Raw genomic sequence first — 27443 nt, 5'->3', positions numbered from 1 at the left:
AAAAAAATGCAAACGGATCCGTTGGTAATGCAAACGGATCCGTTCTGAACGGATCTAAGCGTTTGCATTATAGGTGCGGATCCGTCTGGGCACATACCAGACGGATCCGACCTAAACGCAGGTGTGAAAGTAGCCTAAGCTGTCAAGTGACATAAAGGTCTTATAGCTTGTATTTTAACTTGTCTGAAGACGTGTCTACAGGGGTATTACTGAGTTCTTGTGAGTCATATTACTGAGTTCTTGTGAACTGGCACCACAATCATTCTAAAAATATTTATATTTATTCCCTTTACAGCATTTTTAAGGAACATGTCAGCATGATCAACCCTATTATACCAGGTATACTGCCTGTTAGGGTTTACCATGTTGAGTTAAATGATTCCTAAGGGTCCATTCACACGTCCGCAAAATGGGTCTGCATCCGTTCCGCAAATTAGCGAATCAGGTGCGGATCCATTCATTTTCAATGGGGCCGGAATGTGCTGTCTGCATACGCATTTGCGGATCCGTACTTCCGTTCCGCAAAAAGATAGAACATGTCCTATTCTTGTCCGCAAGTGCGGACAAGAAAAGGCATTTTCTATGAAAGTGCCGGCGATGTGTGGTCCGCAAAATGCGGAACGCACATTGCAGGTGTCCGTGTTTTGCGGATCTACAATTTGCGGATCCGCAAAACACATACGGACGTGTGAATGGACCGTAGTACTTCAAATTTGTAGCATGCATCATGTTTATAGACGGTGGCCTATTCTACTTGATTATCATACTATGGGGTGCAATGCCATTTGTGTAGCACACTGTTCTAAAAAACAGGACTCTGTAAAATAGTCTTGAATTATGCAAGTTTGTTTCATTGTTCACAACAGTAAATTGTTCTAGGTTGCAATTGACAAAGAGGTCATGCACCTGTATGCACCGACCCTGTTTGGAGGTATATGGTACAGCCATTCATAGACTCTATGAGGCACCATATTCTAAAATTAATGCTTCTACGGGAGATCTCCTCATAATACAGCATATGGTAGAGCAAATTTACTCATGGATTCTACAGTAATCATTAGATAAGAACCTTCTTGTATTGGCCTTTAGAATGCTGTCAGTACTATCTCATGGGTACCAAACAAACCAGTAATATATGTGTACTATATATGAGTCCTAAGGTTAAGATTGTAGGTTTTAATCAATTATTATATGAGAAACCCTATGGCAAGCATTTTTTCACATGAAAAAAATCTTTACCCTTGCTGCAGATATTATGATGGTTATGCCTCTTTACCGAGTTACAACTTCATCTGCTGCATGAATTGTTTTTGTCATTGCTTCCTAGATAGTCACATTGTCTTCTAAAGCATACTATATAAGTAAAACATAGAAATCGATGGAATAAATCAGCACCCTTCTCCCATTAACTCTTCTAGTGCTGCCATGCAGCTGCCTGGAGGATTGAATACAGATGGATCTTTTATGCCTAGCTGTAAGTCAAAGAAGCGTGTGGAAGTAGTCATGCTGTCATTCTTTGTGTAGGTTTCTTGCACTGGATAGCAATCCTTGTCTGTATAAGCGCCGACCCAAGTTTCATCTGTTAAAAGCAAAACAAAATGTAAAAATGAAAATTAGGAAATTCGTGAAATATTTGAATACAATATATATGTACATTGATAATACAAATTAATTTTATTTTATTTTTTACCAAATTGAGGCCTAGGAGCATATTTTAATACCAGTGTTCACATTTTGAGAGCTGAAAAAGTGGAAAACGTGGGAAAAAACATAAAAATTACATGCAGATTTTACACGTTTGCATCCAATGCTGTAAGGAAACCATGCTAACCATGAAGTAACCAAATCATGATTTGATCTGTGGACTATGCTCTATTCACAAAGTTAATTAAAAGGGTTCTCCAGTGGCAGGAATTTTTTGACAACCTTAAAATGCTCACAGTTAAAATACCTCATCGTTCCAACACCAATGGTGTTCATGTACTTTGCTGGAACTATGTGTACACAGGAACATGGTGGCATATATTTTGACAACACAACTTCAGGTGGAAATAACAATTGTCAGGTTATATATCATTTTAGGCCTGTTTCACACTTGCGGTAAAGAGATCCAGCAGGCTGTTCTGGCATAACCAGCCAAATCTCTCTGCATTCCGGCATTGCCAGAAGCAACCACATCTCCGTCTGGCAAATAATGGGGACCTGCGGAGAGAACACTGCAAATATGCAGATAATCAGCTAGGCAAATAACCACTGTGTGCATCAGTTTTCATACGTCTGCTTCTCGGCATGTTTGCCGGGTCGCGGTCTGATCTCTGCTGGTCCCCATTATAGTGAATGGGGCCGATGGGTGTCAGTTAACAAGTGGCAGTGTCGGATCCAGATATCTCCAGCAAGATGCACAGAATTTTAACTGTAAGCTTATGAAAAGTCTTTTTTCTTCTTCAAGGCTATGTACACCTTTGGAGTAATTTTTTTATGATTGCATTTAACTTATTTTTGGCTAAAAATCAAATTTTCAATTGGCCTTTATTAAAAATATTGAGCTGTTCATTCACAAAGGGTTAACTGTTTTTCTAACTGTGTGACTGGTACTCTCACTTTCACTTTGTGCTGGTCATCTAATTACCCTTATTTCTAAACTACTGAGAGGTCATAAACAATTATTTAAGCCACATTCTTATCAGTAAGATATGATGCGAGAGAGCAGAGATAAGAAGTCAGTCTTCTCCTCAGATGACAGAAAGGACAAATAATCCACAGGCAGCTGATAGAGAATGGTAGCTCTGTACAGAAAAAAATGATTTTTAGACTAAAATAAGTATAATGCAATAATGAAAAAAAAATTGCCCCCAAATGTGTACATAGTCTTTAACCTGTTGGGGACACATGACGTACCAGTACGTCATGATGCCTTGGTACTTAAGGACACATGACGTACCGGTACGTCATATGTATTTACGATCACCGCCTCGCGGCACGCGGTGATCGGAACAGAGTGCCTGCTGAAATCATTCAGTCCCATGTAAATAAAATCACTCCCTCCCACAGCCGTGTGGAGAATAATCTGTCTTTAGTCTTGGAAAATTCATGAACCATAATGATTACTTTTTTATTTTTCATTTATTAATTTACTTTCATTATTTAAAATGTATGGTATTATTTATTAACAAATGAAAATGTAAATCATAAAGTTAACTTATGGCTTGTCATAGTGGATGAAAACAGGTGTCTTCAATGTTATTTATTCCATTTCATTTTGGGGTAAAATTGTAGGTTTCCACTAGGGATGAGCGTATCGACTTCGGATGAAACATCCAAAGTCGATTCGCATAAAACTTTGTTTCAATACTGTACGGAGCAAGTGCTAGGGATGAAACATCTGAAGTCGATTCGCATAATACATTGTTTCAATACTGTACGGAGCGAGCGCTCCGTACAGTATCAGAATGTATTGGCTCCGATAAGCCGAAGTTATTGCTTCGCAAAGTCTCGCGAGACTTCGCGCAATAACTTAATAAATGAATTTTTACTGTAAAAAAACATTTCCCGAACTCGGGTTAGGTTCCAAGGTACCACTTGAAACTGAACCTGAGATCGGGGAAATAGTTTTTTACAGTATAAATCAATTTCTGAAGTTATTATGCGAAGTCTCGCGAGACTTCGCAAAGTAATGACTTCAGCTCATCGGAGCCAATACATTCTGATACTGTACGGAGCGCTCGCTCCGTACAGTATTGAAACAAAGTATTATGCGAATCGACTTCAGATGTTTCATCCCTAGTTCCCACACATTCAACATGGTCAATAGATCAGACATTTCACAGCTGTTTAGTGTGAAAATCTACAGGGAGTGCAGAATTATTAGGCAAGTTGTATTTTTAAGGATTAATTTTATTATTGAACAACAACCATGTTCTCAATGAACCCAAAAAACTCATTAATATCAAAGCTGAATATTTTTGGAAGTAGTTTTTAGTTTGTTTTTAGTTTTAGCTATTTTAGGGGGATATCTGTGTGTGCAGGTGACTATTACTGTGCATAATTATTAGGCAACTTAACAAAAAACAAATATATACCCATTTCAATTATTTATTTTTACCAGTGAAACCAATATAACATCTCAACATTCACAAATATACATTTCTGACATTCAAAAACAAAACAAAAACAAATCAGTGACCAATATAGCCACCTTTCTTTGCAAGGACACTCAAAAGCCTGCCATCCATGGATTCTGTCAGTATTTTGATCTGTTCACCATCAACATTGCGTGCAGCAGCAACCACAGCCTCCCAGACACTGTTCAGAGAGGTGTACTGTTTTCCCTCCTTGTAAATCTCACATTTGATGATGGACCACAGGTTCTCAATGGGGTTCAGATCAGGTGAACAAGGAGGCCATGTCATTAGATTTTCTTCTTTTATACCCTTTCTTGCCAGCCACGCTGTGGAGTACTTGGACGCGTGTGATGGAGCATTGTCCTGCATGAAAATCATGTTTTTCTTGAAGGATGCAGACTTCTTCCTGTACCACTGCTTGAAGAAGGTGTCTTCCAGAAACTGGCAGTAGGACTGGGAGTTGAGCTTGACTCCATCCTCAACCCGAAAAGGCCCCACAAGCTCATCTTTGATGATACCAGCCCAAACCAGTACTCCACCTCCACCTTGCTGACGTCTGAGTCGGACTGGAGCTCTCTGCCCTTTACCAATCCAGCCACGGGCCCATCCATCTGGCCCATCAAGACTCACTCTCATTTCATCAGTCCATAAAACCTTAGAAAAATCAGTCTTGAGATATTTCTTGGCCCAGTCTTGACGTTTCAGCTTGTGTGTCTTGTTCAGTGGTGGTCGTCTTTCAGCCATTCTTACCTTGGCCATGTCTCTGAGTATTGCACACCTTGTGCTTTTGGGCACTCCAGTGATGTTGCAGCTCTGAAATATGGCCAAACTGGTGGCAAGTGGCATCTTGGCAGCTGCACGCTTGACTTTTCTCAGTTCATGGGCAGTTATTTTGCGCCTTGGTTTTTCCACACGCTTCTTGCGACCCTGTTGACTATTTTGAATGAAACGCTTGATTGTTCGATGATCACGCTTCAGAAGCTTTGCAATTTTAAGAGTGCTGCATCCCTCTGCAAGATATCTCACTATTTTTGACTTTTCTGAGCCTGTCAAGTGCTTATTTTGACCCATTTTGCCAAAGGAAAGGAAGTTGCCTAATAATTATGCACACCTAATATAGGGTGTTGATGTCATTAGACCACACCCCTTCTCATTACAGAGATGCACATCACCTAATATGCTTAATTGGTAGTAGCCTTTCGAGCCTATACAGCTTGGAATAAGACAACATGCATAAAGAGGATGATGTGGTCAAAATACTCATTTGCCTAATAATTCTGCACGCAGTGTACCAAGGGAAAGGTTCTCCATGTAGACTTTAAAATAAAGCCTGAAACCTTAAAAAAATGTATTTTCACAATATGAATTGGAGTACTATCTCACAGCAGCATGTGAACCTATTCATAGCACAGGTTTGAAGACTGCCCATGGGAACCATATTGTCTACCTTTCAGTATACTGAACAAGTTTCCACTATATCCAACACTAGTGTTTAGGTATGCTCTTGGGAACATTGGCATTGGAAGTAAATGAACAGGCAGTGTTGATCCTAGCAACAGGAAAATCACTAAGATAAACTAAGGAAGTTCTCTTTCTCAAGGTTGAGAAACAGTACAGATATCACTTTAGTTTAAAAAAACTTGTAATATGTTTTTCAGAATATCCAGGCTACATGTGTTCCTGTAGTTTAAAAAAATGCATTCCATGCTTCTGCACTTTTTGTATCTGCTAAACAAGAATACTGTAGAGAAGAGGAATGGTTCCTGCATTATTTGGATCCTAAACCACATTTGCAATTTAATCACTTGTGAATTATCAGCAGGTTGGTAAAACAGGGCAGTTCTAACACATTGATGGGCCAGTACAAAAATGTCATATGTGCCATCCACCCTTCCACACATACACCCACACACCATCTTTCTAAATGTTTTCATATACTATACCATTTGTGTCACGGCGCCGTCTAGGAGGCGGGCACGTCCAGAGCGCGCGCGCATCATCAGTGTGTCCAGCGTCACCCGCGCTCCTGATAATACTATGTGTGCATCTATCTGCATTCATGCTAATGGTTTTAGGGCTGAGCACCGAGCTGATCACTCGGTGCTCAGCTGTGCAGTCTGTGTGAGGTCATGTGACGCTGGCCACGTCACATGACCCCTCTAGCTTCCTATTTAAACAGGCAATCTGCTGGCCACAGATTGCCTGTTATTTAGGTTCCACCTGCGATTTTGTCTTTCCTGGCGTACTGACCCCCTGCTGAACTCCTGACGATCCTCTGCTGACTCCTTTGGTACTTTACGACTCTTCTGGTATTTATGACCCCGGCTTCTCCTGACTATTCTCTGCTTGCTTCATTTGTACTTTGTAGATTTCCTGGTATTGACTCTGTCCGTTCACGTTCTGTTGTTTGTCTGTCTGTCATCCCTGCACTTATTCCAAGCTAGGGATTGCCGTCCAGTTGTCCCCTGTCATTAGGACTCGCGAGGCAAGTAGGCAGGGCCAGGGGTGAGGGTGGAGTGCAGTGGTCACTTCCCTCCCCCCTGTGTGTGTGTGTACGTGACTGTTACAATTTGAAACAGAATTCTGGAGGCAAAGGAACTCAGTCTGCAACTAAATTTAAACTAAATATATAGACAGACAAACTATGGTACCTCATCAAAAATTGTGATAATTCTGCCATGATTATGGCAGTAGAGACTCAGGCCAATAGAGGATGCATAGTTAATGCTGTCAGAGTGGTACCACTGAGCAGCTTTAAGATACATCAGCAGTCACATGCTGATGGCTCAAAACATGAACAATAAATGGGTTATCCCATGAGTAATGTAAAAAAAAAATGGAAATCCAGTACAATATAGTCTCTTTCTAACAAACTTAGAACCAGCTCTGTACCTCAAATGGAACCAGAGATCTCCCTACTCATTGCTCCAAAATTGCTCTGCTATCAGCTTAGGGAGCATGCACATTCAGGAAGTGTGTCCTTTCTACTGCTGCTGGTGGCAGTTGTTGGATGGAACTGAAGATGTGCTTCCCTCTAAGTGAGCAGGACAAAGACATTAGAAAAAGCAAACAGCAGGTGGTGCTATACAGATGGATTTCAGTGAGTAACTCAGTAGCTTTACATTTTTAATCACATGCAATTACATAAGTATTCAGATATAGGTGCTGGTTTGAAAAATGCTGAATATTTTTCGTGGGACAACCTTATTAAGTAGCTACTAAGGGGATCCGGTGGAGCCGCACCATTTCTCCTATGGTTACAGCAGCCCTAGCAACAATATACTGGATATACTCTTCCTCTCTAGAATTGCTATATCTAAAATTTGTACAGTAAGTAATTAGAGTGTTTACTGCATTTTTGAATTAGTAACACAGTCTCAAAAAAACTTACACTTCCTGGCAGGCTTTCTGTCAGACCACTCCTGGACCAATATCTGATCACCAGGTCCTCCAATGTAGTATTGATCTTCGTATGTTGAATTGTCTGGTATATCATATGGATCCCATGGTTCAGTCAGAGAATTTTTCACGCATATTTTTGTAACTTGCTCAATTTGGAACATCACTGCATCTTTATATAGATAGATGTATTCAAAAAACCTAAGTTGAAAAACACAGTACATTGCTGAATTGGTTTAATCAGCCTATGGTTAAAATGAAGCATAGGATCAAATAGGGCTAGTTGCACAGTTTTTTTGTAACCTGAAGTTCCATTTGTTCAAATGCACACCAGATCATTTATTTCCTAGTGCCACGTGAAGAATTCTGCCATGCACAGAAAGCCAGAGAAGGTTGTAACACAGATCCAAAGTATGTAATGTACAAAAGTTTGCCATTATCCAAAATGATGTATACTTTATTGGCACCAATGCATATGCATATCATTCACTACTTATTCACCCACATGGGTAAAAAACCCTGTGTGATTCGATGTGTGTTGTATTATATGACAGCCTCTCTCATATAACATCTATATATAGGTTACACCAATAATCATATTTTCATAATGCAAGGGTACTTATTATTATTTCTTGATTTGGATTGTTCATGTCACTAGTGACAGTTTTTCATTTTATATTGTTTGCTTTTTATGTTATTTTTATAGTATATTTATAATGTACTGTGGAATGCGAAAGTTTGGGCAACCTTGTTAATCGTCATGATTTTCCTGTATAAATCGTTAATTGTTACGATAAAAAATGTCAGTTAAATATATCATATAGGAGACACACACAGTGATATTTGGAAAGTGAAATGAAGTTTATTGGATTTACAGAAAGTGTGCTAGAATTGTTTTAACAAAATTAGGCAGGTGCATGTATTTGGGCACTGTTGTCATTTTATTGATTCCAAAACCTTTAGAACTAATTATTGGAACTCAAATTGGCTTGGTAAGCTCAGTGACCCCTGACCTACATACACAGGTGAATCCAATTATGAGAAAGAGTATTTAAGGGGGTCAATTGTAAGTTTCCCTCCTCTTTTAATTTTCTCTGAAGAGTAGCAACATGGGGGTCTCAAAACAACTCTCAAATGACCTGAAGACAAAGATTGTTCTCCATCATGGTTTAGGGGAAGGATACAGAAAGCTGTCTCAGAGATTTCAGCTGTCTGTTTTCACAGTTAGGAACATATTGAGGAAATGGAAGACCACAGGCTCAGTTCAAGTTAAGGCTCGAAGTGGCAGACCAAGAAAAATCTCGGATAGACAGAAGCGACGAATGGTGAGAACAGTCAGAGTCAACCCACAGACCAGCACCAAAGACCTACAACATCATCTTGCTGCAGATGGAGTCACTGTGCATCGTTCAACCATTCGGCGCACTTTACACAAGGAGATGCTGTATGCGAGAGTGATGCAGAGGAAGCCTTTTCTCCACCCACAGCACACAAAGTGCCGCTTGAGGTGGGCTAAAGCATATTTGGACAAGCCAGCTTCATTTTGGAATAAGGTGCTGTGGACTGATGAAACTAAAATTGAGTTATTCGGCCATAACAAGGGGCGTTATGCATGGAGGAAAAAGAACACAGCATTCCAAGAAAAACACCTGCTACCTACAGTAAAATATGGTGGTGGTTCCATCATGCTGTGGGGCTGTGTGGCCCGTGCAGGGACTGGGAATCTTGTCAAAGTTGAGGGACGCATGGATTCCACTCAGTATCAGCAGATTCTGGAGACCAATGTCCAGGAATCAGTGACAAAGCCGGAGCTGCGTCGGGACTGGATCTTTTAACAAAACAACGACCCTAAACTGCTTAAAATCCACTAAGGCATTTATGCAGAGGAACAAGTACAACGTTCTGGAATGGCCATCTCAGTCCCCAGACCTGAATATAATTGAAAATCTGTGGTGTGACTTAAAGAGAGCTGTCCATGCTCGGAAACCATCAAACCGGAATGAACTAAAGATGTTTTGTAAAGAGGAATGGTCCAAAATACATTCAACCAGAATCCAGACTCTCATTGGAACCTACAGGAAGCATTTAGAGGCTGTAATTTCTGCAAAAGGAGGATCTACTAAATATTGATTTCATTTTTTTTTGCGGTGCCCAAATTTATGCACCTGCCTAATTTTGTTAAAACAATTCTAGCACACTTTCTGTAAATCCAATAAACTTCATTTCACTTCTCAAATATCACGGTGTGTGTCTCCTATATGATATATTTAACTGACATTTTTTCAAATTAAGATTTTTATTGAAATTTTTCGGTACAGCCAAAATAAAGACATATGCAAATTTAAAAAGTGTTTAACAATTTAAACATTATATACACCTATTATAACTGACATTTTTTATCGTAACAACCAACGATTTATACAGGAAAATCATGACGATTAACAAGGTTGCCCAAACTTTCGCATCCCACTGCATATATTACATGCATACCATAAATGTGTATGTTCATACACTCCTCCACTGTGGCATGTCTTCTTCCGATTATTGCTTTAATAACAAAAGTCCCGGATTGTCACATTTCTGCCCGTATACTGTCTTAGTAAACTTCTAGAACATCATTCAATACTATCAAGGTATTTTTATTTTATAGTTTTACCTTTATTTGCACTACAATTGCACATTGCAGAATATTTGTTCAATAAACTATATTATTTGAGGATGTCTAGAGCTGGTTATTGTTATACGTTAAAAGGATGGAAGCAAAATAGAATGTGTCATCAGAAAATGAACTATTGTTTAAAATCAAGTTTTTATGTTAAACAGGTTTTAAAGAAATGTTTTCTATAATTTTCTACGTCTGGATAAAAAAAATGCTAATAATGGGCTGACACTTCCTGGTCTGTAGAGATCACTTTTCAGTAGTCATCTCATTATCATCTCAGGTAGGATTGCAATGAAATGTTATATGCATAACACAGGTTCCACCACTGACAATAGGTGATGGTCGCAGATCACCTTCTCCCCCTCCCTCTATAGTCTTACGGTCCATGCATCTGCTGCAAAGCATATCTCTATGCTTAACAGTATCCCAGGCAAGATGGCTTCCCACATAATTACATTTAAAAAAAAAGTTGAATAGAATATTCTACAAACAGAAAATAAAAGCAAATTGGAAAAAATTATATGTTTCACTAGCTGTTATTAATTAGTAAAAATAACATAAGTGATACGTTCCCTTTATAGAGAATCTGCTGGCAGCATTATATAGAGTAGGAGCTGATCAGATAAATATATAGGGTTGAATTTATAATTTCCGTTATGCCTCTTTTTGGCGTACAAAAGTCGCAAATCAATACAATTGCAACTTTTCTTGTTGAAATCTGCATTTACGCTACCCTTGCCAAGTCTACAAAAACGGGACATCACCCCTGGCTGTTTCATCATTATTTACATCAGAAACTGGAGTGAATAATGAATCAAATCTATGGTAGCTCTGAGTTACTGTAGATTTCATTACAGCACACGGAGAGGCAGAGGAGGCAGGTAATTTATGACAACGCCGGTGCCTCATCGTAAATTACATGCCTCTTCTGGTAGCACATACTGGTCTTAATAAATCAGGGAGATAGTTTTGTGGGAAACGATTAATAATTTATACATTTAAAGATTTGCTCTTTCAGAATTTAAGACCGCCCTGTGCATAACTATCAGCGACTGACAGCTGTCTCCGTGTACACACTTATGCAGAGAATGCTCAATTATTGATAAGATGGTTCACGTGTACAACTGAAGTCAGAAAGAAAAGAGATTTAAATGTATATAAATTACAAGTTTTACTAAATCTTTTCCCACAAAACTACCGTATATACTCGAGTATAAGCCGACCCGAGTATAAGCCGAGCCCCTAATTTTACCCCCAAAAAATGGGAAAAATTATTGACTCGAGTATAAGACTAGGGTGGGAAATGCAGCTATAATGCAGAGTGTATGTGTATATAATGCACACACTCTACATTATATACACACATCTGCAAGAGGGTGACTCCCTGTATTTAATGCAGAGTGTGTGCATTATATACACACACACTCTGCATTAAATACAGGGAGCCATCCACAGATCTCCCCCCTAAACAGTGCCATTCACAGATCTCCCCCCTAAACAGTGCCATCCACAGATCCCCCCTAAACAGTGCCATCCACAGATCCCCCCTAAACACTGCCATCCACAGATCCCCCTACAGTGCCATCCACAGATCCCCCTACAGTGCCATCCACAGATCCCCCTCCCCGACGCTCACAGCAGTATATTTAAACTAATCAGTAACCTTTAACTGTGGCTATCTTACTTTGTCTTTGCTTCGGTAATACAGGCAGTGCGGGGAGCGGCGCTCACTCACTGACGTCACGCGCCTGCTCCCACTAGGCGGTGCAGGCGCGTGACGTCAGTGAGTGAGCGCCGCCCCCCGCACTGCCTGCTATTACCGGAGCTAAGACCTAGACTCGAGTATAAGACGAGGAGGCTTTTTGAGCACAAAAATATGTGCCAAAAAACTCGTCTTATACTCGAGTATATACGGTATATATCAATCTGCTCCTCCTGGTCTGTAACATGCTGCAGATTGCAATGCATTTTATGGTGATAGTCTCTCTTTAAGGTGGCAGTAGGTGCACACAATTAGGATGGTGAGATATGACACATTTTTCCCTGTATATTTTCTGTTTTGAAGTCAAGTAAAAAAATAGCACAGTAAATACCAGAGGTGTGAAATGAGTGTAAATCTCTGGCAATTAAAGTGTATACTCTTGTGTATGGGAACTCAGATTTTTTCCCCTCATATATTTATATTGTCAATAGATACAGGAAAACCAACCACAGTGCAAGTGAACATGCTCTTTCAATTATCTTAACAGCTACTTTGTGTCATCCATCAGGATCAATTACCAAAACACTCAGCCATAGTTATTAATGCATACCCTGAAATCTCCAAGTGGAAAATGTCCATTCTCTGCCATGAAAGGATATAGCCACACATTGCTGTGGTTTCTGAACATAATAGCAGCTCTTGCTAGGGCTAATGTAGCACGGAACAAGTTTCAAGTTGAGTCAAATATCAAAAATATCAGTTTAAGGATAGTGTCCTTCAACTGAACTAAGCAATTTTGTAATTTTCTTGTGTATTTCTTCTTGTCTTATGGATTTCAAATTTCTTACAGTCTCTCTTCATTCTCCAAAACCCTTTTAAGAAATTAGTCCTGGTATTCAGACAGTCTAGCCTCTCCTTCTCCTCTGCCTGATATCTTTCCTCTTCCCACGGTATGGATGCTTTGAAATATATATCTGTTTTCTACATTGACAGAGAAATACACGTTGATTTGGACTACATAGCAATATTAAAGAAAATACTAAGGAAGTCAAAATATTTGATATTGCTAGAAAGAGATAAGACTTAATTGTTATTTACAATGTTGATCAATTCATGCTATTTTTATTACTTGATGGCCATATTTTTGTAAGAGGGTCAGTTGTACATGTGACCCTTGACCCTATTTTGGGGCTCTACTTCAGGATACACTGGACACTATCTCTGACAACCACTCATGTTAAAAAGATGTGACTGGGCAATGAATTTCTACTCTCTGGTCAGGATGAGCCACGCTAAACAGGGTATCAACAACTCTCTTTTCCTTGGTCCCAAGTATCATCTTGTATTTAGATGCCTATTGCTGTCTCTTTAGCCTGACTCAGCTACGACATCTAATTGGCTGTCAGCTGAACCTGCAAGCATACCTGTAATTGGTATATGGTTCTCTTCAGACCCCTTTTACACTTGAGACACAGGAAGACATAAACCATTGCATTACCCACCGCAGATACCACCCTTATACTTGTTTTATATTTATAGTAGTGAAAATTTTAAACATCACTATTTATGCTTCTGCTGATCCAGGTCTTTAGAGAAGGAGCTTGGCTCTCATATGAGAGCTGAGCCCCCAATCTCCGCTGCACCAGAGATCAATGCAGTGTTTAGACTATGCCGTCTAAGGCCCTTTAGTGATCGCCGTAAAAAGGCATATTGGAGGCCACTAAGGGAATAAAAGTCATAAGTAATTACTGGAAGCTGTCAATAATTTTTATTATTGAAAATATCGTAACAGCTTCCTCAGGGTCCTGTACAATACACACAAACATAAGAAAAATACAGGGTGAGTCAAAACTCTCAGGACACCCTTTTATTTCAGAAAATGAAATATCTGAATACCCCAGCAAGTAATGGGTGAGGGGGCCTATCTTTTAGGCTATGTCGTCTGGAACATGGCAGCCATCTTGAAAGCTGCTATATTGGATCAAGGGCAAATTTTTCCAAAGGGAAGAGGTCATGTAGCATATCGAAGAAGACCAGAATTTTCTCAGAAAATGATTGCCACATTTAGATTTTCAATATCTCTTGTCGTTCAAAAGTTATCAAAACAAAGTTCTGTGTTCAGCACCAGGGACAACACATTGAAAACGTCAAATAAGGAATGTTCCCAGTTGTTGTTGCAAGTTTCTTTTGAACCACCAGAGATATTGCCAATCTCATTGCGGCAATCGATTTCTGAGAAAATTCTCATCTTCTTTGATATGCTACATGACTGCCTTCCCTTTGGAAAAACTTGCCCTTGATCCAATATGGCGGCTTTCAAGATGGTGGCCATTAGAGATGAGCAAAGTCGCTTTGTTCAAAACTTCAAATTAATATTGCACAGTATTAGAACGTATGGGTTCCGATGAGCCGAAGTTAGTTATTCACGAAGTTGCGCGTGACTTCGTTGAACAACTTCGGTAATTGATTTTTAAAGGGAAAACAACTTTAAAACTTTCAAGTTTTAAAGTGGTTTTCCACTTTAAAAATCAATTACTGAAGTTATTCAACAAAGTCACGAGCGACTTCGTGAATAACTAACTTCGGCTCATCAAAGTCCATACATTCTAATACTGTATGGAGACAGATCTCCATACAGTATTAATCCAAAGCCTTGAACAAAGCGACTTAGGATGTAACATACGAAGCTCGCTTCGCTCATCACTAGCGGCCATGTTCCAGATATAGCCTAAAATATAGGCCCCCTCACCCATTACTTATTGGGGTATTCAGAGATTAAATTTTCCCTTTTGTTTCTGAAATAAAAGGGTCTTCTGTGACTTTTAACTCACCCTGTAGAATAAAGCTACCCTCATCCAGTGTGCAGTGTTGAAGGAGCAACTCATCCCGGTACAGGTCGAGAGCAGTACAAGACATGCAGTGCCATACTGTAATGCAGAGAGGTGCAAACAGACAGCCAATCTGTTTATGCACTTTAGTAGTACACATGTCTTACCAAAGGAATACCCAGCTGGCTGGCTGCAGATCACCAGTATTTGTGGAACTGTATTTTGAATGTGGTTTCCAGTTATGATGGCCCAGGAAAGACCATTGTATGTCAAAAATATTCTAACCCAAGGGGCCACTTGTATATTCCAGTAACTAAATTGCAGTACATAATCCCAGTGCTAATTTAAGGTACCAACTAATCTTCCCAATTAAGCTTAGCATCAAACAGTGTCAGACTGGGGTGCCTACAGCCCACGAGTAAATTGAATTCTGGGTGCCCACACTACAGCTTCATGCAAACATCACCTGACCCCTATTCACAAATCCCTAAAACTGTGCTAAAACACAAACTTACTTTCAATAGTAAACTGCTTCCCTAGCATGTGCCTCAGATTGTTCTGTCCTGGAGACCCTGTCTCTGTACCTAAAAGTCATCTCAGCTACCTGATACATGTATGGTGATAAGTTGGGTAATCAGACGCTGTACACGGATTATCTGTATGTAGTGCAGTCAGTGTACTGTGACTTGTATCATAGGGGGACTATGGGCCCACCTGAGAATGTACCTGCTCTCCTGTGGGCCAGTCCGAGCTGCTATCAAAGGTTTCCTTAGGAATCCCAATTGATTTGTAATTAAAGATTTTCCTGTAGCTTTCGGCTTACAACCACATAATTGAGCAGGTAAACACAATTCTAAGCTTGTTCCAGTTCAAGGGAATTTGTCACCAGTGACCTCCCTATTCAACTGTTTGCATAGACACATAGCTGTAGTTCACTTAATGAAAACACTGTTTTTCTTTTGTTGATCCAAGACTCCATTCCCAAGTTATGCTACTTTTTCTTAAAATGCAAATTAAGCTTTTGGTGCAATGACAGTGCCACCATTGCTCTCATTGCACCAAAGCTCCACTCCTTTATGTGACCAGCACCACCCTGGCTACTTTTATTGATAGGTCTAGGCAGTAGCAAAGCAGCGAGGGAGAGGCTTCCCACAGAAAAGTGTGGATCTTTGGTGCAACAAGATCAATGGTGATGTCCTCATAGCGCCAAATGCCTTATTTACATATTAAGAAAAGGTATCATAACTCAGAAACAGGGCCTCGGATTTACAGAAGTAAAACAGCATTTTAAAGGGGTTCTGCAGTTTGTTTAAACTGATGATCTATCCTCTGGATAGATCATCAGCATCTGATCAGCGGGGTCCCGGGTGTCGGATCCCTGCCGATCAGATGCTGATGATCTATCCAGAGGTTAGATCATCAGTTTAAACAAACTGCAGAACCGCTTTAATCAGGTGAACCACAGCTACATGTCTAGGCAGAAAGTTTGAAAAGGAAGTCACTGGGGACAGATTCCCTTTAATATAAGAATCTTAGTTTATTCCTCATACGCACACACCTAAACCCATTGATGACTTCTTATAGATACACAATGTATAGAACAAGGACACGTCATCTGTAGTCTGAAACATTCTTAATGACCTGAAAACGTTCATGTGCCCTGTATATCTACAAAAGAATTTCAAATGTCCCTGTTTTCTTTCATAGATTCTGAGTCTAAAGATAAAGGATAATGCCATCACTGTCTAGACTTTTACAGCAAGACTTTTTTTCACCTGTAGACTATGCCTATTTGAAACATTTCATGTCATGCACGGCTCTCTGGGTTGTGTAATGCTATGCATTATTATTATTAATTTTTGCATTATTATATATAATGTTTTTATGCAATGTGTCCTTGGTTTTCCTTTCTTCAGAATTTCATAGTCTGAAAAGATCATACATTTTGACTGAATATGCAGTAATATATTTCTTCTGTGAGAAGTCAAAGAAGTAGCAAACATTTAAAAATAAATAATCTTAATAGAAAAGTAATTAGGTAACTTACTGTACCACACAGACCGTAGCAGTATTTTGTTGTAGCTAGACTTTCCTTCACCAAGGGCAAAGATTTAGGGGGTAATTTATTAAGAATGGCGGTTAAGATGCCGGTCTTAAGACCCATGCAAATAAAAAGGGGGTCAGTCAGCACATCCTAATGCGCAGGTGCACATCATCATGACTGTAAACACAAAGCCAAAAAAACCAATGCAACAGCTCTCTGCAAAACACAAATAATATACAATAATGCCATAATTATAAGAAATATTATGGTGCTAATACTATATAAATATAAAATTCTTGACAAATAAATTTGGTACAAAATTATCCATCGGTGTCAAGGCGATCTCTCTAGGACAGGAACCTAACCTCCAAATACTACCTGTTGAGTGCCATACTGGCTGCCACAAAATACAGGGAATGCAGGTTCCACATGCATGCTGGGTCTACTTTGCCTTTTGCCGCTTTTGGTGACAAAAATGGACACCATTAAATCCGGGGAATGCAGGTCCAACATGCATGCTGAGCCAACTCTAAACCTTACCTTTCCTGGAACCAGAGGGCTTCCAAAAAATACAGGGAGAGCAAACTACAGCTTTATACTTGCACTAATTAAAATCAGCCTATGGGGTAGACAGGAAGAGGAAGTAGCACTTGCATGGGGTGCTGGGTGTCGGACCCCCGCCGATCAGATATTGATAACCTATCCTGAGGATAGGTCATCAATATAAAACCCCTGCACAAACTCTTTAACCCACTTAAGAGTTCACATGTGAACTGGTATGCAACTTAAACAGTTTGGTCACAAGGTCACTGAAATAATGTACGTGGGACGCATATACCACATGTTCACCCAGCCAACCATTAAAAATGTTATGTTTAAAATGGCAATGTACTGATCTAAGTTACCCTATTTCTAGCTTGTCTAGTGCATTCCTGCTACTGTTGGTGCATTGTTATGTGACTGATCATTGACGTGGCCCATTTAGCTACTCTGTTTTACTCTTCTGTACTGCATACCTGACTCAGCACATCATTTTTACTGAACCCTACCTCATCTGACTACCCTCCTGATTACTGCTGGTTTACCACAAATCTGCCTCTGCTTTATGACCTTACTAAACTTTGGCTAATTTGATTGCTCTCCTGATGTCACTACCAGAGCTTTGGGACGTTCTCACAGCTCTGTTTCTCCACCCCTGTGATGATGTCACTACTATAGCTGGGAGGAGTTCTCACTACTCTGTTTACTTTTGGTTTCTTTCACCACAGCTGTCCTTCATGTGTTTGATTTTCCTCTCTTTATATCACCCCTCCTCCTATGATAGGATGTGGATTATAGTTCTCACTTCAGTTGTAGCTCTGGCTTTAGTTTCTTCACTTGTAGCTATCAGTTCACTGGACCTGTGTTCTGCTGCAGCTAGCACTCCGGATATTGCCAGCCTGTCCTTGGATCCGTCTTCTCTGCGGCTGCAACACCGTCAGCTAAGTGTGCAGACATTGTTGTGTTCCTGTTTATTTTCTGACTGGATCTGAGGTGGCCACGGTTCCCTCCATATACTGAGTAGGGCACTGGTGGCCGTGCCCCTTCCACTATTGTAGGGGTTACAGTGGTCATTAGTCTTAGGCACGTGGGCATGCCTCTTTCCGCCATTTGGATCCGGGCATGTGCTTTAGCAGAATAGGGAGAGCGTTGAGGGTCGGACAGGGGTCACCCGTTATCCTCCCTAGTTCTGGGTCCAGTCAGTAGCTCTGTACTGTGTATTACTATTGTTGCCCACATACAGCCGTGACATTATAATCCACCAAAACCGTCCTTTTTTGACATGGATCCGCTTTCTGGCCTGGTTGACCGCATGCAGGGTCTTTCTTTGGAAGTAGCGGATCTCCGTCAATCTATGACTCAGCTTCAAGCATTGGGCCCTGCTCCGGCTCATGGAGTCTGTTGCGAGCCAAAGGTCTCACTTCCGGAGACGTTCTCCGGGGGCAGTGAGAATTTTGTTTGTTTCAGAGAGGCATGCAAACTCCATTTTTGCTTGTGTCCTCACTCTTCTGGTAATCAAGAGCAGAGGGTGAGGATTGTCATCTCCCTGCTCAGGGGTAATGCTCAGACTTGGGCTTTTTCGCTGCCATCAGGGGATCCCTCCCTTCGATCCGTGGAGGGATTTTTTGTGGCCCTGGGGCAGATTTATGATGACCCGGATCGTGTTGCTCTGGCCGAATCTAACCTACGTGTTTTATGCCAGAACAAACGGTCTGCGGAGCTTTATTGTTCTGAATTTCGGAGATGGGCAGCTGATTCGGGTTGGAATGATGCTGCACTCCGGAGTCAGTTCTGTCATGGTCTCTCGGAGAGATTAAAAGATGCGTTTGCTTTCCATGAGAGACCAACGTCCTTAGAGTCTGCCATGTCATTGGCGGTACGCCTTGACAGGCGTCTAAGAGAAAGAAACGAGACCTCTCTGTCCAGCCATTGTCAGTCTAGGGGAAGTGGTGCGGACTCATTCAGTGTGCAGGGGCCTCATCCTGTCTCGCTCCCCTCTGAGGAGGAGCCCATGCAGCTAGCTCGACTTGCCCCTGATAAAAGAGGATTTAGTCCTCAGAGTATGGTCTGTTTTTGTTGTGGGGGCATAGGTCATTTGGCAAATGTTTGTCCATCTAGGAGATTCTTGAACCGTACTAAGAGCGATAATAAGAGAAAAATCTCAAAAGGTAAATCATCAAGTTCTGCTTCATCTGCTACTTTGGGCAAAGTTGATGTAGGATATGATGCTTTTCCTCTGACCTGCAGTTCCCGTTTTCTCCTGTCTGCCAGGGTGGCGCTAGAGAGCAAAGTCATTTCTTGTGAGATTTTTGTCGATAGTGGAGCGGCCGTCAATCTTATTGACACTCAATTTGTAGCCATGCATGGTTTTCAGGTTTGCACATTAGATAAAGATATACCTGTTTTTGCTATTGACTCTGCTCCACTCTCACAGAGATCTCTGAAAGGCATTGTTCACAATATCCGGCTAGCTGTAGGTGACACTCATGTGGAGGATATATCTTGTTTTGTCCTTAACGGATTGCCGTCTCCTCTAGTTTTGGGGTTACCCTGGCTCACTAGACATAACCCCACTATTGATTGGCAAGGAAGGCAAATAAATGAGTGGAGTGACTTTTGTAGAGAGAATTGTCTCACAGCGACTTTTGCAGAGGTGTCTACTAAAACGGTGCCATCATTTCTCTCTGATTTCTCGGACGTGTTTTCCGAGAGCGGTGTTCAGGAGCTACCTCCTCACCGGGAGTTTGACTGTCCCATTAACCTCATTCCCGGCGCCAAGCTGCCAAAAGCACGCCTCTACAATCTCTCACAACCGGAAAGAATCGCTATGCGAACTTACATCTCCGAGAGTCTTGAAAAGGGGCATATTCGTCCCTCAAAGTCACCTGTGGCCGCGGGTTTTTTTTTTGTTAAAAAAAAAGATGGCTCTCTGAGACCTTGCCTAGATTTTAGGGAGCTGAACCGTATCACGATTCGCGATCCCTATCCCCTTCCTCTGATCCCGGACCTCTTCAATCAAATTGTTGGGGCCAAGGTGTTTTCCAAATTGGATTTGAGAGGCGCGTACAACCTGGTCAGGGTCAGAGAGGGGAATGAATGGAAAACGGCCTTTAATACCCCTGACGGGCATTTCGAGAATCTCGTTATGCCTTTCGGCCTGATGAATGCTCCGGCCGTCTTTCAGCATTTTGTTAATAGTATTTTCTATCATTTAATGGGGAAATTTGTATTGGTGTATCTTGATGATATTTTGATTTTTTCCCCTGATGTTCAGACCCATCAGGATCATCTTTTTCAGGTTCTGCAGATTCTGCGGGAAAATAAATTGTACGCCAAGCTGGAGAAATGTCTTTTTATGGTATCGGAGATTCAATTTCTGGGTTTTCTCCTCTCTGCTTCTGGTTTTCGCATGGATCCCGAGAAGGTCCGTGCTGTACTTGAGTGGGAGCTTCCTGAGAATCAGAAGGCATTGATGCGCTTTCTGGGTTTTGCGAACTATTACAGAAAGTTCATTTTGAATTATTCCTCTGTTGTCAAACCCCTCACTGACATGACAAAAAAGGGGGCGGATTTTTCCTCTTGGTCGGAGGAGGCGCTTGCAGCCTTTTCTAAGATTAAAGAGAATTTTGCGTCTGCTCCCGTCTTGGTGCATCCCGATGTTTCCTTACCTTTTATTGTTGAGGTGGATGCTTCCGAGGTGGGTGTGGGTGCGGTTTTGTCCCAGGGCCCTTCCCCTGCCAAGTGGCGACCCTGTGCCTTTTTCTCTAAAAAACTCTCCCCGGCAGAGAGAAACTATGATGTGGGCGATAGGGAGTTGTTGGCCATCAAGTTGGCTTTCGAGGAATGGCGCCATTGGTTGGAGGGGGCCAGGCACCCTATCACCGTTTTTACCGACCATAAGAATCTGGCATACTTGGAGTCGGCCAGGCGTATGAATCCGAGACAGGCCAGATGGTCTCTGTTCTTCTCCAGATTCAATTTTGTTGTTACATTCCGACCTGGGATAAAAAATGTGAAGGCTGATGCTCTCTCTCGCTGTTTTCCGGGAGGAGGAAACTCCGAGGACCCGGGTCCCATTTTGGCGGAGGGGGTAGTTGTTTCTGCTCTATATTCCGATTTGGAGGCCGAGGTCCAGGCTGCCCAGACTGAGACACCTGCCCGTTGTCCTTCTGGGAAGTTGTTCGTGCCTCCTGAGCTACGTCACAAACTCTTTAAGGAGCATCATGATACGGTTCTTGCTGGTCACCCCGGGAGTAGAGCCACGGTGGATCTCATTGCTCGGAGATTTTGGTGGCCGGCTCTTCGTAAGTCGGTGGAGGGTTTTGTGGCTGCTTGTGAGACGTGCGCTCGCGCTAAGGTCCCTCGTTCACGGCCTTCAGGTTCCCTTCTCCCGTTACCCATTCCTTCCCGTCCTTGGACACACCTGTCCATGGACTTTATCACGGATCTTCCTCGTTCCTCGGGGAAGTCGGTGATCCTGGTGGTGGTGGACCGTTTTAGCAAGATGGCTCATTTCGTACCTTTCCCTGGTTTACCTAATGCTAAAACGTTGGCGCAAGCTTTTGTCGACCATATTGTTAAATTGCACGGCATTCCCTCTGATATTGTTTCCGATAGAGGCACGCAGTTTGTGTCCAGGTTCTGGAAGGCTTTCTGTTCTCGCCTGGGGGTTCGGCTGTCCTTCTCTTCTGCTTTTCATCCACAGTCGAATGGTCAGACTGAGCGCCTCAATCAGAATCTGGAGACATATTTGCGCTGTTTTGTTTCAGAGAACCAGGAGGATTGGTGTTCATTTCTCCCTCTTGCTGAGTTTGCTCTGAACAACCGTCGTCAGGAATCTTCTGATAAGTCACCATTCTTTGGTGCATATGGGTTCCATCCACAGTTTGGGACATTCTCGGGAGGGGCTCTTTCTGGTTTACCTGAGGAGGAGAGATTTTCCTCGTCTTTGTCTACCATTTGGCAAAAGATTCAGGGTAATCTTAAAAAGATGAGTGAGAGGTATAAGCGTGTGGCTGATAAGAGACGTGTGCCTGGTCCGGACCTGAATGTGGGTGATCTGGTGTGGTTGTCTACTAGAAACATTAAGTTGAAGGTTCCCTCCTGGAAATTGGGTCCCAAGTTTATTGGGCCTTATAAAATCTTGTCAGTCATCAATCCTGTTGCCTTCCGTCTTGATCTTCCACGGGTTTGGAAGATACATAATGTATTTCACAGATCTCTCTTAAAACCATATGTCCAGCCCACAGTACCCTCCTCTTTGCCTCCTCCTCCGATTTTGGTTGATGGCAATCTGGAGTTTGAGGTTTCCAGAATTGTGGACTCTCGCATGGTCCGCGGTTCTCTTCAGTACCTCGTTCATTGGAAGGGTTATGGTCCTGAGGAGAGGATGTGGGTTCCGGTGTCGGACATTAAAGCCACTCGCCTCATCAGGGCATTTCATAGGGCTCATCCTGAGAAGGTGGGTCCTGGGTGTCCGGAGTCCACCCGTAGAGGGGGGGGTACTGTCACTACCAGAGCTTTGGGACGTTCTCACAGCTCTGTTTCTCCACCCCTGTGATGATGTCACTACTATAGCTGGGAGGAGTTCTCACTACTCTGTTTACTTTTGGTTTCTTTCACCACAGCTGTCCTTCATGTGTTTGATTTTCCTCTCTTTATATCACCCCTCCTCCTATGATAGGATGTGGATTATAGTTCTCACTTCAGTTGTAGCTCTGGCTTTAGTTTCTTCACTTGTAGCTATCAGTTCACTGGACCTGTGTTCTGCTGCAGCTAGCACTCCGGATATTGCCAGCCTGTCCTTGGATCCGTCTTCTCTGCGGCTGCAACACCGTCAGCTAAGTGTGCAGACATTGTTGTGTTCCTGTTTATTTTCTGACTGGATCTGAGGTGGCCACGGTTCCCTCCATATACTGAGTAGGGCACTGGTGGCCGTGCCCCTTCCACTATTGTAGGGGTTACAGTGGTCATTAGTCTTAGGCACGTGGGCATGCCTCTTTCCGCCATTTGGATCCGGGCATGTGCTTTAGCAGAATAGGGAGAGCGTTGAGGGTCGGACAGGGGTCACCCGTTATCCTCCCTAGTTCTGGGTCCAGTCAGTAGCTCTGTACTGTGTATTACTATTGTTGCCCACATACAGCCGTGACACCTGACTACTGCCACATACTTAACTCTGCTTGTCTTTGGTTTCCTTGCCCATGGCTTTCTGACTACACTTACATCTCACCCACCACTGGTCCTGCATTTGTTTCTGCACAACTCTTTGCCAGTTTCTGAATTGCTTAATCTCCCCCATCCTTGTTGGTGCTATACACCACACAATTAAAGTGACTTTTGTTTGCCAGAAGACCATAGAGTACTGGTTTAATTGTGGAACAGGCAGATAGCCACCAGGATAATAATATGAAGCATGTATCACAACACTACCAGGTAATAAAGAAATAGAGACTCATTAGAAATGAGCAATTCCATTCAACATTAACTGAAGTCATTATTAATTTCCTAAAAACTTCGGTTTCTAGTGAATCCAATGTTTTGGGGATTCGTTCCGCACAAATTGGTCATTTATTTTTAACATTTAAAAAATATGCCAATGAGTAGACCTGCGATTGCCGTCAGTGGGGACTAGCTATTTAACACTATCCAAATGATGCCAGTGCCTGTCTGTCCATCATGGTCCAAAATATGTAACTCCTGCTCCTACAACACCTACACAGCAGTACATCTTCTGTTTTGTTCATTATGTTCCATGCTTTGCTGCCACAACTACTACAACTCTCCAAAGCATTTGACACTGTACCACATAAAAGGTTAGTACCGTATTTTTCGCCCCATAAGACACACTTTTTCTCCACCCAAAATGGGGGGAAAATGCCCCTGCGTTTTATGGGGCGAATGCTTGCAGTTTTACATCGCAAGCTGCGATGTACAAGCAAGCGGGGACTTGGGGAGGGACTGGGAGGAGGAGCTGGGGGTCGGCAATAGCGGTGGGACGGTGCAGTCAGTGTAGTATAGCCCCGCCGCTCCGGTATACTAATATAAGATATCTTATTCAATTAATAGTTATTAAACATGCCCCCCAACTCCTAATAGTACCTTACATCCTAACCGCTTTAGTAGAATGCAGGCAGGCAGGCTGGGCGGTCGGCAGCGTAACTCCCTGATGTCACGTGGCTGCGCCGCCTACTTTATGAATGAAGCAGGCGGCGCAGGCAAGTGACGTCAGTGAGGGACACGCCGGCCGCCCGGCCTGCCTGCCGGCATTGTACAGAAGCTGTTAGGATGTAAGGTACTATTAGGAGTTGGGGGGCATGTTTAATAACTATTAATTGAATAAGACATCTTATATTAGTGAAAAAATCAAAGGTTTGAGCAGCTCTCACCTGCCGAGGATTCCACTGTTGTAGCACGGAACAACTCCTTCACCCGAATCAGGAGCAGGAATCAAATATGAAAAAAGAAGAGGTTTGTCCAGCTTGTAGTTGTGGTAATCCAGAAAGGCTCTTTATTCAATATTCAATATAAAATCCAGGTACAGGAAAGCAGAGTCTACATGTTTCGGGCACAATACAATCTTAGCCCTTACTCATGACTCATGAGTAAGGGCTAAGATTGTATTGTGCCCGAAACATGTAGACTCTGCTTTCCTGTACCTGGATTTTATATTGAATATTGAATAAAGAGCCTTTTTGGATTACCACAACTACAAGCTGGACAAACCTCTTCTTTTTTCATCTTATATTAGTATACCGGAGCGGCGGGGGGGGGGGGGGGGGGGTCTGTGGATGACATTTTTATGGGGGACATCTGTGGATGGCACAGTTATGGGGTGGGGGGGTCTGTGGATGGCACATATATAACAGTGCCATCCACAGATCCCCCCTGTAACAGTGCCATCCACAGATCCCCCTGTAACAGTGCCATCCACAGATCCCCCTGTAACAGTGCCATCCACAGATCCCCCCTGTAACAGTGCCATCCACAGATCCCCCCTGTAACAGTGGCATCCACAGATCCCCCCTGTAACAGTGGCATCCACAGATCCCCCCTGTAACAGTGGCATCCACAGATCCCCCCTGTAACAGTGCCATCCACAGATCCCCCTGTAACAGTGCCACCCACAGATCCCCCCTGTAACAGTGCCATCCACAGATCCCCCCTGTAACAGTGCCATCCACAGATCCCCCCTGTAACAGTGCCATCCACAGATCCCCCCTGTAACAGTGCCATCCACAGATCCCCCCTGTAACAGTGCCATCCACAGATTCCCCCTGTAACAGTGTAAGCCACAGTTCCCCCCCATAACAGTGTCAGTCATCCACAGATCCCCCATAACAGTGTCAGTCATCCACAGATCCCCCCATAACAGTGTCAGTCATCCACAGATCCCCCCATAACAGTGCCAGTCATCCACAGATCCCCTCATAACAGTGTCCGTCATCCACAGATTCCCTCATAACAGTGTCCGTCATCCACAGATCCCCCCATAACAGTGTCCGTCATCCACAGATCTCCAGTAATAGTGCCATCCACAGACCACCATTAGTTCCAAACCCACCAAACACACAGCACACCTTTTGGTTAAAAATATTTTTTTTCTTATTTTCCTCCCCAAATGCCTAGGTGCGTCTTATGGGCCGGTGCGTCTTATAGGGCGAAAAATATGGTATATAAAATGAGAATGCTTGGATTGGGAAAAAATGTCTGTATTTGGGTAAGTAACTGGCCCAGTAATAGAGAACAGAGGGTGGTTATTAATGGTACACACTCAGATTGGGTCACTGTCACTAGTGGGGTACCTCAGGGGTCAGTATTGGGCCCTATTCTCTTCAATATATGTATTCATGATCTTTTAGAAGTTTTGCCCAGTAAAACATAATTTTTTTCAGATGACACTAAACTGCGTAAAGTAATTAACACTGAAGAGGACAGTATATTGCTACAGATGGATCTGGATAGATTGGAGGCTTGGGCAGATAAGTGGCAGATGAGGTTTAACACTGACAAATGTAAGGTTATGCACATGGGAAGGAATAATGCAAGTCACCCGTACATACAAAAAGGTAAAACACTGGGTAACACTGACATGGAAAAGGACCTAGGAATTTTAGTGAACAGCAAAGTAATATGTAGAAACCAGTGTCAGGCAGCTGCTGCCATGGCCAATAAGCTAATGGGTTGCATCAAAAGGGGCATAGATGCCCGTGATGAGAACATAGTCCTGCCACTTTACAAATCACTAGTCAGACCACACATGGACTACTGTGTACAGTTCTGGGCTCCTGTGAACAAGGCAGACATAGCAGAGCTGGAGAGGGCTCAGAGGAGGGCAACTAAAGTAATAACTGGAATAGGTAGACTACAATATCCTGAAAGATTATCAAAATTAGGGTTATTCACTTAAGAAAAAAGACGACTCAAAGAGATCTAATAACTATGTATAAATACATCAGAGGTCAGTACAGAGATCTCTCCCATCATCTATTTATCCCCAGGACTGTGACTGTGACAAGGGGACATCCTCTGCGTCTGGAGGAAAGAAGGTTTGTACACAAACATAGAAGAGGATTCTTTAAGGTAAGAGCAGTGAGACTATGAAACTCGATGGTGATGGTGAGTTCACTAAAAGAGTTCAAGAGGGGCCTGGATGTATTTCTGAGGTGTAATAATACACTGCCTATCCCAAAAAAAAGCCTTTAGCTTTAATTACGGCACGCATTCACTGTGGCATTGTTTCGATAAGCTTCTGCAATGTCACAAGATTTATTTCCATCCAATGTTGCATTAATTTTTCACCAAGATATTGCATTGATGATGGTAGAGTCTGACTGCTGCGCAAAGCCTTCTCCAGCACATCCCAAAGATTCTCAATTGGGTTAAGTTATGGACACTGTGGTGGCCAATCCATGTGTGAAAATGATGTCTCATGCTCCTTGAACCCCTCTTTCACAATTTGAGCCCGATGAATCCTGGCATTGTCATCTTGGAATATGCCCATGCCATCAGGGAAGAAAAAATCTATTGATGGAATAACCTGGTCATTCTGTATGTTCAGGTAGTCAGATGACCTCATTCTTGGAGCACATACTGTTGCTGAACCTAGACCTGACCAACTGCAGCAACCACAGATCATAGCACTGCCCCC

The 27443-nt window shown here is 42.4% G+C and overlaps 1 protein-coding gene across 1 annotated transcript in view; it reads right to left on the bottom strand.

Annotated features, from left to right (window-relative positions):
- Positions 1 to 765: 765 nt before the first annotated feature.
- Positions 766 to 27443, bottom strand: part of EPDR1 (ependymin related 1) — a 61512-nt gene continuing 34834 nt past the window's right edge. The window contains exons 2-3 of the mRNA XM_040434163.1: positions 7513 to 7721; positions 766 to 1579 (exon numbers count right to left, since the gene is read on the bottom strand). Coding sequence (XP_040290097.1) covers positions 1389 to 1579; positions 7513 to 7721 — 400 coding nt within the window. The 3' untranslated portion in view covers positions 766 to 1388. The remainder of the gene's footprint in view (positions 1580 to 7512; positions 7722 to 27443) is intronic.

This window comes from Bufo bufo, chromosome 5, assembly GCF_905171765.1.
Source record: "Bufo bufo chromosome 5, aBufBuf1.1, whole genome shotgun sequence".
Lineage (NCBI taxonomy): Eukaryota > Metazoa > Chordata > Amphibia > Anura > Bufonidae > Bufo > Bufo bufo.
This window is presented reverse-complemented; position numbering and strand designations above follow the sequence as displayed.